The 14,557-nt window shown below is 48.7% G+C and overlaps 1 protein-coding gene across 1 annotated transcript in view; it reads right to left on the bottom strand.

Moving 5' to 3' along the window:
• Positions 1-1,465: 1,465 nt before the first annotated feature.
• The window catches only part of ATP13A5 (ATPase 13A5), a gene marked incomplete at both ends in the record, with an annotated part of 30,886 nt that continues 17,794 nt past the window's right edge, over positions 1,466-14,557 (bottom strand). Inside the window, 15 exons of the mRNA XM_084291830.1 lie at positions 1,466-1,660; positions 2,290-2,370; positions 3,175-3,263; positions 4,713-4,900; positions 5,508-5,682; positions 6,276-6,348; positions 6,927-7,023; positions 7,837-7,946; positions 8,758-8,800; positions 9,066-9,145; positions 10,506-10,625; positions 11,369-11,532; positions 11,681-11,805; positions 12,347-12,464; positions 13,823-13,979. Coding sequence (XP_084147956.1) covers positions 1,466-1,660; positions 2,290-2,370; positions 3,175-3,263; positions 4,713-4,900; positions 5,508-5,682; positions 6,276-6,348; positions 6,927-7,023; positions 7,837-7,946; positions 8,758-8,800; positions 9,066-9,145; positions 10,506-10,625; positions 11,369-11,532; positions 11,681-11,805; positions 12,347-12,464; positions 13,823-13,979 — 1,815 coding nt within the window. The remainder of the gene's footprint in view (positions 1,661-2,289; positions 2,371-3,174; positions 3,264-4,712; positions 4,901-5,507; positions 5,683-6,275; positions 6,349-6,926; positions 7,024-7,836; positions 7,947-8,757; positions 8,801-9,065; positions 9,146-10,505; positions 10,626-11,368; positions 11,533-11,680; positions 11,806-12,346; positions 12,465-13,822; positions 13,980-14,557) is intronic.

The following is a 14,557-nucleotide window of genomic DNA, read 5'->3' as shown; positions in this document are numbered from 1 at the left end:
TGGCTTAAGCTGATGCTTTTTCACTTCTCATTTGTTCAACAGTTCCGGGAATCAAGTGCATTGCTCCATAAAGAAGTAACTGTCTTTTTATACACTTGGTTAAATCATAGCGGCCAGGAGGGGCCAGGGAACGGGGCCAGCCTCAGCCACCAGCATTGCCCCGAGCCTGACAGGCCAGGGCAGCAGCAGGACAGGTGCTGGGGGGGAGCGGGGAGAGCTTGGGGGGGGGGGGGAGATGGGGATGGGGCTGCCGGCCAGACGCGGCCCCCCCAGGGAGATGCAGCCCCCCGGGATGCCAGGGCTGTTTTGGGGAGAGCCTCCAAAGGGCTTGGGGGCGGCGGGGGCAGCAGCTCGGCACCTTTGCCCTGGGAGAGGGCCATGTGGCAGGTGCTGAGCGTTGGGTGCTGGCCACAGCCCGCAGTGGTTTCACCCTTTGCCCACACGGCGCTGCAGGACGGGGTGGATTTCATTTCATTTCCTGTGCCAGCACATGTGTCCCTTGCCCTAAGGATCACCCACCCTGCCTCCCCTAACAGATGCCCTCTGCACGCCCCAGACACCTCCAACATCTCACATTGAGCCACAGGGGCACATGGTGACCCGGCACGCTCAGGATGGCAGCTTGCAAGAGGTTCAGTGCCGCCCAGTGCAGCCCAGCAGGGTGCAGTTTTGGGGTGACTGTAGCTCTGCCTCCCTCCCAGGACTGCAGGTCAGCCCTGCATGGCCTCGGCTCTCCTGGCAGCTCCGTGATAGAAGTCAGGAACAGAGCAAGGAAGGGGCAGGGGCTGCAGAGAAGGCCAGAACCCAGCTGTGGCAGGGCGCTAAGTGTGGGCAGGGAGCAGCTTTTCCTCCTCCCCCTTCAGCAGGGCCTCTCCCTGCCTAGCCCCAGCTTGCTGCTGTGCTTGAGCACTGAGTGCTTCCCGGCACTCAGCACTACTTCCCGGCACTCAGCAGTTACGTCTGGTGACGGATGTTTAGGTCTGGACAGCGTGGGCGTCCTGTCACAGCCGTAAGTTTTTGGAGTGGAAAAAAAAAAAACAGGATTAATCATACACTGAATTTTTTTGTAGTGCTTGGAATCTGCAGAGTTTCATTTATAGCAGGATTTTGCAGTTGCCCTTGTGCTCCTCGTTACAGTCAAGGTTAGGTCACTAATGGGGCCATCTAGCTCAGGGGGTGCATCGCCCGGGTCTGGTGGAACAGCAGCCACTCCTTCACTGTGCTCAGTATTGCCGGGCCTTTGTAGGAGGTGCTGGCTAGGCTGGAGAGCTGCTGTTGCCATGGAGTAGAGTCAAAGCTGTTATTTTACCAGCAAGTGAGAGAATAATCCTCGCCCTTGTTCCAGGACACAGTCAGCCTGCCTCTGAATGGATGGGTTTTCCAGGGAGTTCAGAAATCTGAGTGATGCAAGCTCGAGCTGGTCAGTGCAGGCAGGGCAGCCCTGTGCCCAGCTGCAGGCTCCCTCCTAGTCCCCCGGCTCGTAGCTGGGGTTAACGTAAACCTCAGCCATGCTTTTGGCTGCAAAGTCCTTTGTGTTTACTGGAGGCCAGTTTGGATCCCTCTGCAGCATCCTCTGCCATTTTCGGTACTGGCTCTTCGACTGGTACCCAAAGCAGGCTTTAATCAGCATCCAGAGGTGCTTGTTCTGCAGGAGGACATCCTGTGGAGTGAGATGGCACAGCATCAGTGGAGGGGGACCAAAGCCAGCCCCCGTGCCATGTGCCAGCTCCGTTATATCAGGAGAACACTGTTCTCAGGCTGTTCTGCTGAAGGGGATAACCAAGGGACAAGTTTATGTTTCCTCCTGGGGCTGTGCTGCCTTGCAGGGGACAAGACCTGGCATTGGACACAACCCCATGCTTACATCCAGGATGGCACAGCCAGCCCTGACCAACAAAATGTGACTCCTGAGCCCCTGGGCCTGCTTTAGGGCTTAGTCATTGTTGCACAAGCGGGTGCAGCTTCTGGCCTGGCTGCTTGCAGGGTGAGAGAAAACGGTTTTAAAATCAGGGCCAAACGCCAGACCCATGCTGCTTCCTCCTAGGCAACTGTATGGCATTGCTCACTCCATAAAGGCCTAAGGGATGGGGTCTAAATTGTCTCTGGAGCTGCATCAAGTGTATTTGATCAACACACAGTGAGTATTGAGGAAAAAAGGGAGAAGAAAAAAAAAAGTCCCTGAGGATTTGTGCTTCTGCAGGAGGAGAGCATGGTTGCAAATGGGGGAAGAAAGTCCCAAATGCTCCTGCTGCTCACACAGGGGAGCAGCTGGTAAACAAACGCACTCACCTCTGTAAAAAAAGATACACAGAAGGTGGCCAGGAGCATCAGTAAGACATAAACTCTCCAGATCATGGGAGTGCACAGAAACTGTTAGAAAAGACATGGGGAGCAATTAGGTTTGAATGCCTTGCCAAGATTTGCATCTGTTCCTAATGATTTGAGAGGCTGACTAACATGTTCCCGATGGCATGCATGGAGGAAGCAGTAGGCAGCAACAGTAATTCCTTGTCACAGAGATCTTGGAGGGTCTGATGCCAGCTTCCCCCTGGCACATAGCTCCTTGACATCTCCACTACCGACACTGCTGCTGAAACCAGCAGACTGGGTGCCCAGGGCAGGATTTGGTGCCCAAATATTCTGGGGAGCCACAGCCAACGCGCAGTGTGTGCATGTCCACACTAACAGCAGATCTCTGCCTGCCTCCATCCACTGTCAGAGAGCTGGGTTCCTGTTATTGGGGTGGCACAGCTGGTGGCAGCCACTCCTCCTGTGCCCTGGCCAGGCAGAGGCAGGCACAGCCCCACGGGAATTCATCCTGCTCCAGGAGGGGTGGCAGCAGCAGCCGTCCCTGCACACTTGCTGCTCCAGCCAGCAAACCTCCAACATGCAAACCCACGCTCCGTGCCGTTGTCCTTTTCTGTTAGGAAGAACAGCTCAGCACGATATAAAGCGCTTTTTCTTCTTCTTCCTACTGCCACCCTGTCTGCAGGGAGGAGGAGGATTGCCTCATTAATCATGCCCTTGTTGGAGGGATGTTGGAGAAGTCTGAAAGGGCTGCCCAGTCAGCATCAAAGCAGCAAATTCACTTCCAAGATGACTGTAGCTGTGGCTTGTGCTCTGTTTGCATATGTAAAAGGGCAAGCAAAAAATACATGTTTTGTTTGGGCTTACCTGCATGCCACTGTACACGGCATCAATGTCGGCGAAGAAGAGGAAGAGGCAGACTGCAAGCTGGAGGGCCAGGAGGACTGAAAACACGTCTGGGGAAACAAGAGCATTGATGGCCTAGGGAAAAGGGTGTTTTGATGACCAAACTCTGCAAATATGCTGATGGGAGCCCCATATACTAATGCTGTAAAACTGACAGCCTGTATTTTATTTTATTTTTATGCCTAAAAGAGCTGTGGAACTGGAACCAAGAGGAGCTACTCCCCAGCAGCCTGTTGCAAAGCTCACCACCTGCACTGTTTTTCTTGCACAAGTGATTTGGCACTTTCAGATTCCTAAACAAGCACAGGGATCTGCCTCAAAAGGGCTCTGCTGCGAGCCACCCCAGCATCCTTCCCCTGTGCTTGCTGCTCCACCTGCTCAGCTGGGCACCTGGACAGCAGGCAGCAGAGAAGGCAGCTTGTTCTTGCGGCTGGCTGCTCTGCAACTGACAAGTCCAGAGGTGGACAATGCTTGTGCCTTGCACGGGGGGAGTTTGTCTGGGTTTGCATCCTTTTTCAAAGGAGCAGGAGGCCATAAAGTAATGGCAAATGGTTCAGGGGTCTAGAGGTGCCAAAATCCTGGCAATTAGCATGACCTGAGCACCTAAAACTAGCTGGCAAATTGGGTCAACAGCCTCCTGCAACCTTCCTCACTGCCAGGGTGGAGAGGTGACAGGGCTGAGTGGGTGGCAAAAAGAAGGGAATTGCTCTTTGCTTCCTCCTAGTGATTGTTCCTGAAGCACGTAAGTGTGAGCAGATTCCTCAGCTGAGAGTCCTCTCTGCCCCAGGCTGGCTGCTTGCAGGGCAGCTTCTTCTGGCCTCACCTCTCTTCTGCAGGTGATCAGGGCTCAGCAAAATGGGTTTTGGACCTGCCTTTTGACAAAATACCTAATGAAATCAGTTTTGCTAAGGTTAAGCGAAATCCTGTCCTCTCATCCATGAACAAAAAGCTACAATTGCAAAGGAGCTATCAGTCAGCTAGAGCCCGGTAGGGGTAAATCATGTCTGCAAAACTCAAACAGAAAATGAAAGGTTACTACAAGAGGATTTTAACAGTGATATTATCACAGGCTTTTCTTTCTCATCTCTAGGAATGGAAGTCAGGCAAGGTAAGACCGCATCTCAGAGGAGCTCTTTTTGATGTGGGATTTTGAAACAAATACATCTGATCCTTATATGCTATGTGTGTTCTCAGTAATACACAGTTCTGCACTAAACCCAGTACATCATCTTCTGGAAAGCACATATTTTCCAAGATGCAGTCTCGTTTTTCAGCTCTGCTGCTTCTTTTCTCAAGGAGGAAGCTAACATACACAGTGCTCAGTGTACTTTTTTAGAGACGGGGAAGTAGGAGCTCGGATACACAACAATTATATTGCATGCCAGTCACCAGCGTGGGTACAATAAAAGCCATGGCATCCCTTCCCTAAAAGCCTCTCCTGACATGGTTATTTTGGGGCAGGGAGGCTGCAAAGCACACATAACTCCAGCTCTACTCACAGTTGGTGTAGATGGGCTTCCGGAAGGGCTTTCCCTTGGAAAAGACAAAGGCCACAATGATGCAGTTGATAGTGGTCAATGGCCACAGTGTCGTGTCTTCGTAACTGAGGACAGTGCTCTGGGCACTGCTGGTACCATTCCCCTTGGGGCTGGTGGCAAGCACAGTCTGGTTCCCCAGAGAGCAATGTCTGTAAGGTAACACTCAGCATTTTGTCCCTGCTTTCTCCTGCAAGAGTGAGCAGCAACAGCAATTCCCTCCTCTCTCGTACCCAGCCTACCATAACAGCCAGATATCATCACAGGAATGAAAAACATATTTTAAAAACCAACAAACAAAATCCCAAAATACAACTTAATCCCTGCCCCATGCCAAAGTCTCGTCTCCCAGGCGAGCACTGAGAGCAGTGCTCAAGACAGCGATGAGGACATGTGCCCCAGCTGCCTGCACACCGTGTGATGTGCCTCCCCCCTGCTCACCTCGTTCTGCACCATGGTGGGATGCTCACTGTTATATCATAACTCGGCTCTGGAACATGGGGAGGTTTTTTTTGCATTGTGCAAACATGCAAAATGAGACAGCTTCCAAACCCGCAACCATCTTAAAGCCAAGCTGGGTTCAAGAAAACCCCAGCCTCAGGGCTGTGGTGTTTGTTTGTTTGTTTCTTTTTCCTCAGCAGAGCTTTGCAGCTGCAGGAGGGCTGCAGAGGGGAGCAGGGAGCCACCGTGTGCCCAAGGCTGGGCAGGCCCCACAACAAGAGCTGCAGGTGGGGGTCCTGGTCGAGGAGAACGACTCACCTCTGGCTGGCCAGCGCTACATACCAGGGCTGCTGCTTCACCAGAAGGAAGCCACAGGTCTGCATGGTTACAGTGAAGCACACGTTGAGGACAACAGAGAGCAGCAATGGAGGAGAGATGAGCTGGCCTGGGGGTCGGTAGGGTGCCAGCTTTGGATAAGCTTCAGTAAAGCTCACTGGAGAGAAACAAATGGTGTTTGTGGTCAGTGGCAGCACAGCCCACCAGCAGCCCTCTGCACTCACTGGGCAAACAGAGCCACATGCAGATCCCCCATCCCAACATCACGGGTGAGAAGTGCAAGCCTGGCTCTAACAAGCAGGCAAGAAAGGGCTTTATCTCCACTGTTTTCCGTCTGAAGCCTCTCTGAATCCTCTCCACCCCAGGGAAACATTCAGGGAAGATGGGGAATATCACTTGCAGCCGGGGATTCCCATGGGAGCCCAAGAGCCATACTGGGTCTCATGCTGGGACCATGCTGGAGCTGGAGTTATGCTGAGACCCACTAGAAGCCACCAGAGCAACCTCTGCTCTTCACATTGAGTCTCACATCCAAACCCTATCAATTCTGTAGATTCCTGTAGCTATGTTTTCAAATGATTATGAGCCAAATGACATGCTCTGTACCCAAGGGATTGCGCTACCACCGATGGTTATGGTGTTATTGACAGCAGAACTTGGCTTCTCGTTTTAATTTTTGTTGGAAAAAGAAGTTGACTATTTATACTCAGGCTCTCCAACAGACACAGCGGGCTTCTCCGAGCTGCTTACTTGTTAGGCAAACCAGAAGGGTAATGACAACGTCTTGTATCAAGTACTGGTGATTCCCAAAGATTTGCAGCTGCTGTAACAAAAACACAGAAGAGCCCACCTGACAACCAATGTCAACTTCGAGGACATCAGCTGTAGCACCAGCTGCCATTTCAGAGCAGCAGCATGTCAGCAACAACATCCTCACTACCCTGATGCAACCTTTGAGCACGAGCGAGCCCTTGCAGGTGACCCAGTAGGATGTGAATATTTTTTCCACCCTTCCTCCAGCAGACACCAGTACTCATGGACCACCCAGGGCTGGTCACGCATTCCCAGCCTGCAGTAACTGTTCAAGCCTTCACATTGTGCCAAGCTTGAAAAACCTTTGGGTAGTAGGGACATGGACACAGTTGGTACGCCCAAACTAGTGGCTGTGAAAGCAGGGTTATTTCATCATTTGTTTCAACTGTTCTGATATTAACTGAAATACTTCATGTAGTAAATTATTATTCAATTATCCAGCTTTTCACATCTTCAAAAGTTTATCCTTACTCCATCTTACTCCTCGAAGTCCCATATGCCTTCTCTCCCCTGCTGAGTAATACCACCGAAGATAAAAACCTGTAGTGAGCACAGCATGGTGATAAAAGATTGGCATTAAACACTTACCCAAAACAGCAGAGCAGTACCAACAAACTGAATGAGGCCATACAGGGTCAGGTATTTAACCACAGCAAAGGAAGAAACCAAAGCAGCTCGACCTTCCCTGCTCAAACACAAAACAAAGCTAAAAAAACCCTAACCCACCCAGTACTGGGGTTTTAGTGCCACAGGCTGTTTCTGCTTCTATGGAGAGTAATTCCTTTTGTTTAGAATCCTTAAGAAGAATGGAAAATATTTTAAATGCCATAGGCATATTTTGGCCTTAAGATAATGCAGAGCCACCTAAGTACCCCTCATCTGCAGTGTTTTGTTTCTTTGTGTTTATTCTCCAGCTACAATTTTAATACCTGGCTTAAGCTGCTGCTTTTTCATTTCTAATTTGTTCAACAGTTCTGGGAATCAAGTGCATTGCTACATAAAGAAGTAATTGTCTTTTCATACATTTGGCTAAATGGCATTATTCCTGGCTGCTCAATGACTGCATACAGCATATGGATATCAAATTTTTAAAGTAATGACAAGCAAATCTCTCCTGTGGTTACTGTAATACCTGCCCTCTTGTGCAACTCTACTCCTGAACTTGTTCCAAAAATATCAGCCTCTATAGGCAACAATGACAGTATTGGAATTCAAGGATTTCAAAAACAAACAAACAAACAAACAAAAGCCCCTTATGCTTTATTTTATACAGTTACTGGGGAACAATTAAGTTTGGTTCATCAGCATCTCTCATGGTAGCACGCACACACAGCTGTGTGTATGTATATGTTTTTGTACACACACATTATAGCCATAAATACTTATTTTTCATCACCAAACTGTCTCAGGAACCTGCACACAGCTATGCAACTCACACTAGCGACCCCGCACACCAAGCTCAGTGCAGGCAGCAGCGCCCCAAGACATCACAACTCACCTGATCAGCTCCGGCACACACTGGATGTTGGGGATCTGGGAGGTGAAAGGCGAGGCCACTGATGCCTCCTGCTCTGACAGTGATATCCCTGCATGGGCCATTTTCAAAGCCTGAAATCCACAGAAGGAGGAAACTGGAGATGCGTTCCCCCCTCCCACATACAAACACACACTTTTAGTGGTGCTTTACAATTTTTGTTTCAAGTGTCTTTTGTAATTGATCTTCATCTATTCTGTGGCCCGTCTGATCTCATTTTCCAGATATCTTTCATTCCCTACAGCTTAAATACTTCGTTTGTTCATTTAATCCCATTGTACCTATTTACAATTCTTTGAACTACCCTGTATGCTCTGTCTCCCACACTGGAGTTTGTGCATACCTCTCCTGTTAAACAATCTGCTAAGCTATTTAAATTAGCATTTTATCCTCTTTCTACTCCTTTCAATCTCCTGTTTATATTTCTTTTAATGCTCTCTTATAAGATCCCCTTAACCCAGCCTTGTCACCTCTGCTTTAGTGCTCAGGAATGGGCTATGGATGACTTTCACCAAACCAGCCAATGCATTGTTATAAAATTATATTATGATAATACATTATCACAATAATATAATAGATAATAGAATATATATATATATATTATCATTAAGGCCCTCCAATTTGCAACTGTAAAATCTGAACAAATATGTAAGAAGTATACTTATTCTAATATCTGGGGCGGGGGGGGAGCTTTCTATTATTGTGCATGTTCGTACATAAAAACACACATAAGTAGTATTTTACAACAACACGCTGACCAAGTATACCCACAGACTAATATGGGAAATGCTGGTGACGAGTTGTGCTGAGCAGCATCTCACCATAGTGTGCTTTAGGTTGAAAGAGGTAAAATTTAAGGAAAGAGGCAGATTTGCTCGTACGTACCCCACAGTCGTTGGCTCCATCACCGCACATGCCCACATAGTAACTGTTGGAGGAAAAGGAGGGAAAACACTGATGAAAGGAGGGAAAATGGGAGAGTAGGAAGGTGTTTGTAGGTGCTGGAGGCTGGCTCAGTGTTCTTATCTCAGCTCTGTTTCATGCAGCCTTCTGTGCTGTGATGGAGCGGGGGCCAAGGCCACGGCAAGGGCTGCTTGGGGCAGGGGGCCTGGGGCAGCACCAGCAGGGCCAGTTACACCTCAGAGAACACCTTTCCTCGGTTGGATTCAAAAAGAAAGCCAACAGAACCTTACTTGAGTTTTTGAAGCTCTTCCACAAGGCTGGATTTCTGGCCAGGAGACATTCTAGCAAAGACAGTTGCATTCACCAGTATCTGCAGGACAGAGCAACGGGCTGTCTCAGGTGGGCGTTTGTCCTGGTTTCAGTTAGAACAGAATTTTCTTCCTAGTAACTGGTGGAATGCTGTGTTTTGGTTTGGGATGAGAAAAGTGCTGATAACACCCCGATGTTTTAATTGTTGCAGAGCAGTGCTTATACCAAGCCAAGGACACCTCAGCCTTTTGCTCTGTCCTGCCAACAGGCAGGCTGGGGGTGCAGTAAGAGCTGGGAGGGGACAGACCCAGGACAGGTGACCCGAACTAGCCAAAGGGGTATTCCATACCATCTGACGTCATGCTAAACAATATATAGGGGTGGCTAGCCGGGGGGAGGGGGCCGGACTGCTCGGGGTTAGGCTGGGCATCGGTCAGCGGGTGGTGAGCAATTGCATCGTGCATCACTTGTTTGTACATATTATTATTACTTTTCTATTATCACCATTGTATTATTATTATTGTTATTATTATTTTTGTTATTATTATTTTCCTGTCTTATTAAACTGTCTTTATCTCAACTCACGGGCTTCACTTTCCATTTCTCTCCCCTGTCCCAGAGAGGGAGGGGGAGGGTGAGCGAACGGCTGCGTGGTGTTTAGCTGCCGGCCGGGTTAAACCACGACAGCGTTCATGCCCTGCTGCCCGCTGAGGCAGGATCAGGCCTCCCCAGTGAGTGCCTGACACAGTTCTCTAACGCATTCTCCCTGCCCTAACCATGGTTTTGTTACACTTAGGATAAGGTTTCTCCTAACGTCACGTTCAGCAGGCTCTGGTTTCTGCCTCACCCCTCCACGGGGAGACCAGTGGTCACCACGCGCACTGCGGCAGCTGTGGAGCAGCCAGGCCTCATACCTGCTCCCCTGGTGCGGCACAGATGGCTGGTGACAGTGGCAATAACACTGCTCAGCTGGGGGTTTTTCCAATCTATCCAGAGAAGTCCCTCGCCCGACACCAGCTATTTAACGGGAGGGTGATAGGCACTGAAGATTTCTGCTGCTAGGTGTGGGTATTTCATGTTCCTGCTGCCACTGCTGAACAGAAGACATTGCCAGCTCTGGCAGTGGTACATGGGAATGGGGTTGATGTTTTTAATTAAACTGAAACGGAGGAGGTGACTGCGGAGTAACTCCACCATGCAGCTGCTCATGGCACCTCAGCCACCTCGGTCAGCCGGGGCTCAGCAAATACAGAAAGCCAACTGCTCGGGCTGACCTTGAGGCACACTGGGAGGCTGCCGAGGTGTCAGAAGTGACAACACTACAGGTACTGACAGGAAAATACCTTTCTCCAGCCAGAACACTACTGCCCTTTACACATAACAGAGAGGATGAGCAAGCGCTTTGTTTCCTCTGAACTTACTTTTGGCAGCAAGTTGTAGAAGTGCTTTAAAAGAACCTGGTAGGATTTCCCGTTCATGGCAAAATGGTAGCTGCAGCTTTCTCCATCCAAGTTGATCTTTTCCTGGGCATTAGCACATACCTCCAAGAAATAAAACAGCATTTAATCTCAGACTGAGATCACCACGAAGCCTTGGACCCCAGAACTGACCCATCCCTGGAGCTGCCCCTGTCCTGGTGACAACAGGCCCCAAGGTGTCACTCAGCCCATGGCAAGGGCAGCGTCCCTGCCCCTAGACAGCAATCACCCTCCTGCTTTGTATCCAGCTATGCTGACAGCCCCCTGCCACACCGCACTGTTACCCACCAGACAAACAGGGACACAGCATCTCACAGCATCTTTTCTGCAGTCCTTTCCTGTAACTTCAGGCCTACCAGTGCTTTTCTAGCTGTGAGAACACAGCTAGAAAATAGCTGTTGCCAATACCTTTTAGCCACAGATGGCTAGTTTAAACACTGAAGTTTGGTCCAGAAAATAACCTCACAGACAAGTATTTTTAAATGCATTAATTAGGCACACTTCAAGCATGAAGGAAGCAGTCACTGCATCTGCAGAGTATTACCACTTATTCATACAGTTATTTTGCATGCTGTCCTGAGCAAAGAGTCTCTGTATTAACTGTTTCTCCCTAGCAGGTGAATGGTCCATATCACACCCCGTATACCCTGAGGTAAGTAGGAACCAACCCTTTGTACATCCTCCCTTCCTCAAAGCTGCCTCAAAATGCTCAGCAAGGAACCCACACCCCAAAAGCCAGCTAGTAGACATCAAAGCTTTGTTAATTCATCCTGGCACCCAACAGCAACCTCCCCAGCTGCACATACAGGGGCAGCAGCTGTGCTTGCTTTGCTGTCTTCTGCCAGCTGCCAGGCAATGGAAGCTGGAGCAGAGTCCTCTGGTTCACTTGCTTCGATGATGATGACTTTGCTGGCCTTGGGAATCATTTCCGCACTCCTGGCCACTGTGACCGCTGTCTGTAGGTTGTCCCCTGCCAACGATACCAGAGAGGCTGGCCCTTTGTGTCCTCTGTCATGCCCCAGGTAGGGGCTGTGGAGCTGCTGTGCAATGGGGATGCTGGAGGAGCAAGTGCTTCCTGTGCTGCTCCCGTTCACCATGGCTGGAGTTGGGGGATTCACCTGTGACCATGACACTCCTGATACGGGCGGCAGCCAGCTCCCGCAGCACAGGCTTCGTCTCCTGCTTCAGGCGATTCTCCATCACCAGGAGGCCCAGGAACACCAGCTCAGACTCGGCCTCCTCTCTTGGGGCAAGGACAGAAACACAGGTGCTGCTGTGCTCAGCTGGAAACAGGCTTGGCTATGCAGTGAAATGCAACTGGCACAAGTTCAGTGCTCAACAAGCACCAGCATTTCTGCAGCTTCAGCCAAGCCACAGGTCCCCTGCCTTGCGGTCCCCTGGAAGGAGCAGCCCAGCCAAGGTGCAGGCAGGGAGGGGGCAGAGATCTGCAGGACCAGACTAGCTGAAACCTGCAGGCTACAGCACTCAGCATGGCTTTCTATCACAGTCCCAATCCATGGCCATACTGAAGCACAATTACCAGCTTTCATTGCCCTTTGATAACAGCTTCGGAAATTCAGCTCAGTGAGCTTTGCAAGAGCAGTACTTAATTGCAAGGCAATTAACAGCATAATCAGCATCTGCTGAGAGGAAGGTGTGATGCAGCTCAGCTTCCCCATACGCTTCCATAAGCAGGAGAGGAGGGGGAGGGCTGGGTCAGGTCCTAACAAGCTGGTAGGGAAGCAAGCCCGCAGCGATGCTAGCAGCTCCTCAGCACATCTTACCTCTCCAGGTCGCTCACATCTACATCCTTTCCTAGGCTTAGCACTTTATGGGCCAGCGCGATAACTCTGAAGCCTTGGCTTGTGTACATCTTAAGCTCCTTTAAGAAATCAGCTGGGACTGTTTACAGGAGAAAAGTGTCATGGTTAGAATATTCCACCCTTGCTGACTGCTCCTCTGGGGTTAAGCCTGCCCTTTAACACACTGTATAGCCTTACAGTGCTCAGCTTTTTCGCAGAAGTCAGCTAAGGCTGTGTAACTGACTGTTCAAATAAGTGATCCGTGAATCCATTTTCTACTTCTTAAATGAATGTTAAGGTGCAGGTAGGTATGATGCATTACTGGGCAGAGAAAAAAGGACTGATTACATCATTCTGACCTGAGCTTTACAGCATACATGCTGAGTACTGGTCAGGGAGTTGATTTTATGTTAATGCCTTAGTGGGAAATTTCTCCAAAATCCTAAAAAATAAAAAAATAAATAAATCTAAAAGCAGAGTTCCTTTTAACTTCGCAGTATTTTGTAATCACTACATACTGCAATCACAGCTTTACAGCATGGTACCTAATTATTTATTAAGCTGTAATCAATACAAGAACAATCGAGACAGGAGGAGAGGAGCTATTTAGAAACCTGAGGAAGTGGAACTGTTTTTAAGATATCTTTTCTGCTGATGCTAAATTGTTTGGAGGTTTGTGTCATTGGAAATTACATAGCTTTAAATTAAGTTTTTCCATTGTCCCTCAAAACCATTTTCACCTGTTTTCAGGTCATTGCCATCTCAAATAACAAACAACAGAGATGCAGACCACTGGTTGGCACCCTTCCAAAGTATTCAGTGAATATGACCCGAGTTTTAAGTTTGCAGGCAAATTGGAGAACAAGCCTATAATATTGGTCTCACACACACAAAAGAAAAGCCTATGTTTACTTGCAGAGGGAGGACAGAAGTCTTGGCTTGAGTGTTAATAGCAATTATCCTTAATAACGATAATTTGCATGTCCACAGCAAGTTTCCCATTGCCAAGATTTAAAGCCTTTGTAAGCTGGGTCAATAACTCGATGCTGAATTTACAGGTCAATAAATTAACAGAAAATTTAAGGACTCATGCAGCACATCAGAGTGGCTGTGACACATGCAATTACCACCACCCCACACCTTCTCTGGGTATTTTGACATGCCAATGTTATTTACAGGCTGTATCTTCAGTTGATGCCTGTCAGCTGGGTGATGTATAGCAGCTGAACCGCAGGCTGTGCATCTCACTAGCTGCTGGGCTCTGTGCATCCTAATTCACAAACAAGCTTATTTGTATAGTTAACTAATGACATTTAGGTTCTGTACTGACCCCAGGCTTGTTTCTGGGATGAACTGTACATATGTAGTAGCAGAGTGAATGCTGCAAACCTTGCTAACACAAGGTCTGGTTTGGATTAAGTCCAAAGACTGTAAAGGTGCCCTTCCCCACATCTATACCAGTTTCTTGTCTGCATAAGCTGGACACTATTTCTGGTGCTCCTTTCATGTACAGGTCATACTGTTCCTCTCCAATCTTCTGTGAAACAACAGACATCCTCTGCAATCCAGAGGAAAATGGGAATTGATGTAGGATTGCTATTCCTTCTACAGGAGCCTGGAAGAGGTCAGAAAAGGGAGATGTTACTTAGGGGGTTGATTCATAGATTACACAGAGCAAATCCATCCTGAGCTTCAGCTCATTTGAGCCTTTCTGGCTTAGGTGATTTATTATTGATAGGAGACAGTTTTAGTGTTTTCTGGCTATAGGATCAGATCACTAATAACAAGATTAGGAACCACAGTTTCAAAAACAGTGGCTTCCTAGCACACTTCCCATGAACCTCAGTGTTTTTCTTAATATTTAACTTGTTTTCTGGGCTTTGTCCCAGGTTTTCTCTTAGCAACCACACACTGATGCAATATTCCTGGAGTTACAGACAGAGGAACAGAAAATTGATGTTAGAGTGACATTACCAAGGGAACAGAGCAATGCTAGAAATAAGATTGTTTTCCATGTTGCCACAGCACTGTCTTTGTGGTACTGCTAACAGAAATCACCCCCCTTCTGCTGGGAAGAAGCTGTCTGGGTTAATGTACAGGCTGGAAATTTAACAATTTTCAGCCATAAAAACATGGGGCTCCTGCCTGGATTTTCGAGAGATGGGGTGAAGCAAACACCACCATGCTTTGGGG

The sequence above is a fragment of the Netta rufina genome, assembly GCF_964035555.1.
Source record: "Netta rufina genome assembly, chromosome: 9".
Taxonomy (NCBI): Eukaryota; Metazoa; Chordata; class Aves; order Anseriformes; family Anatidae; genus Netta; species Netta rufina.
This window is presented reverse-complemented; position numbering and strand designations above follow the sequence as displayed.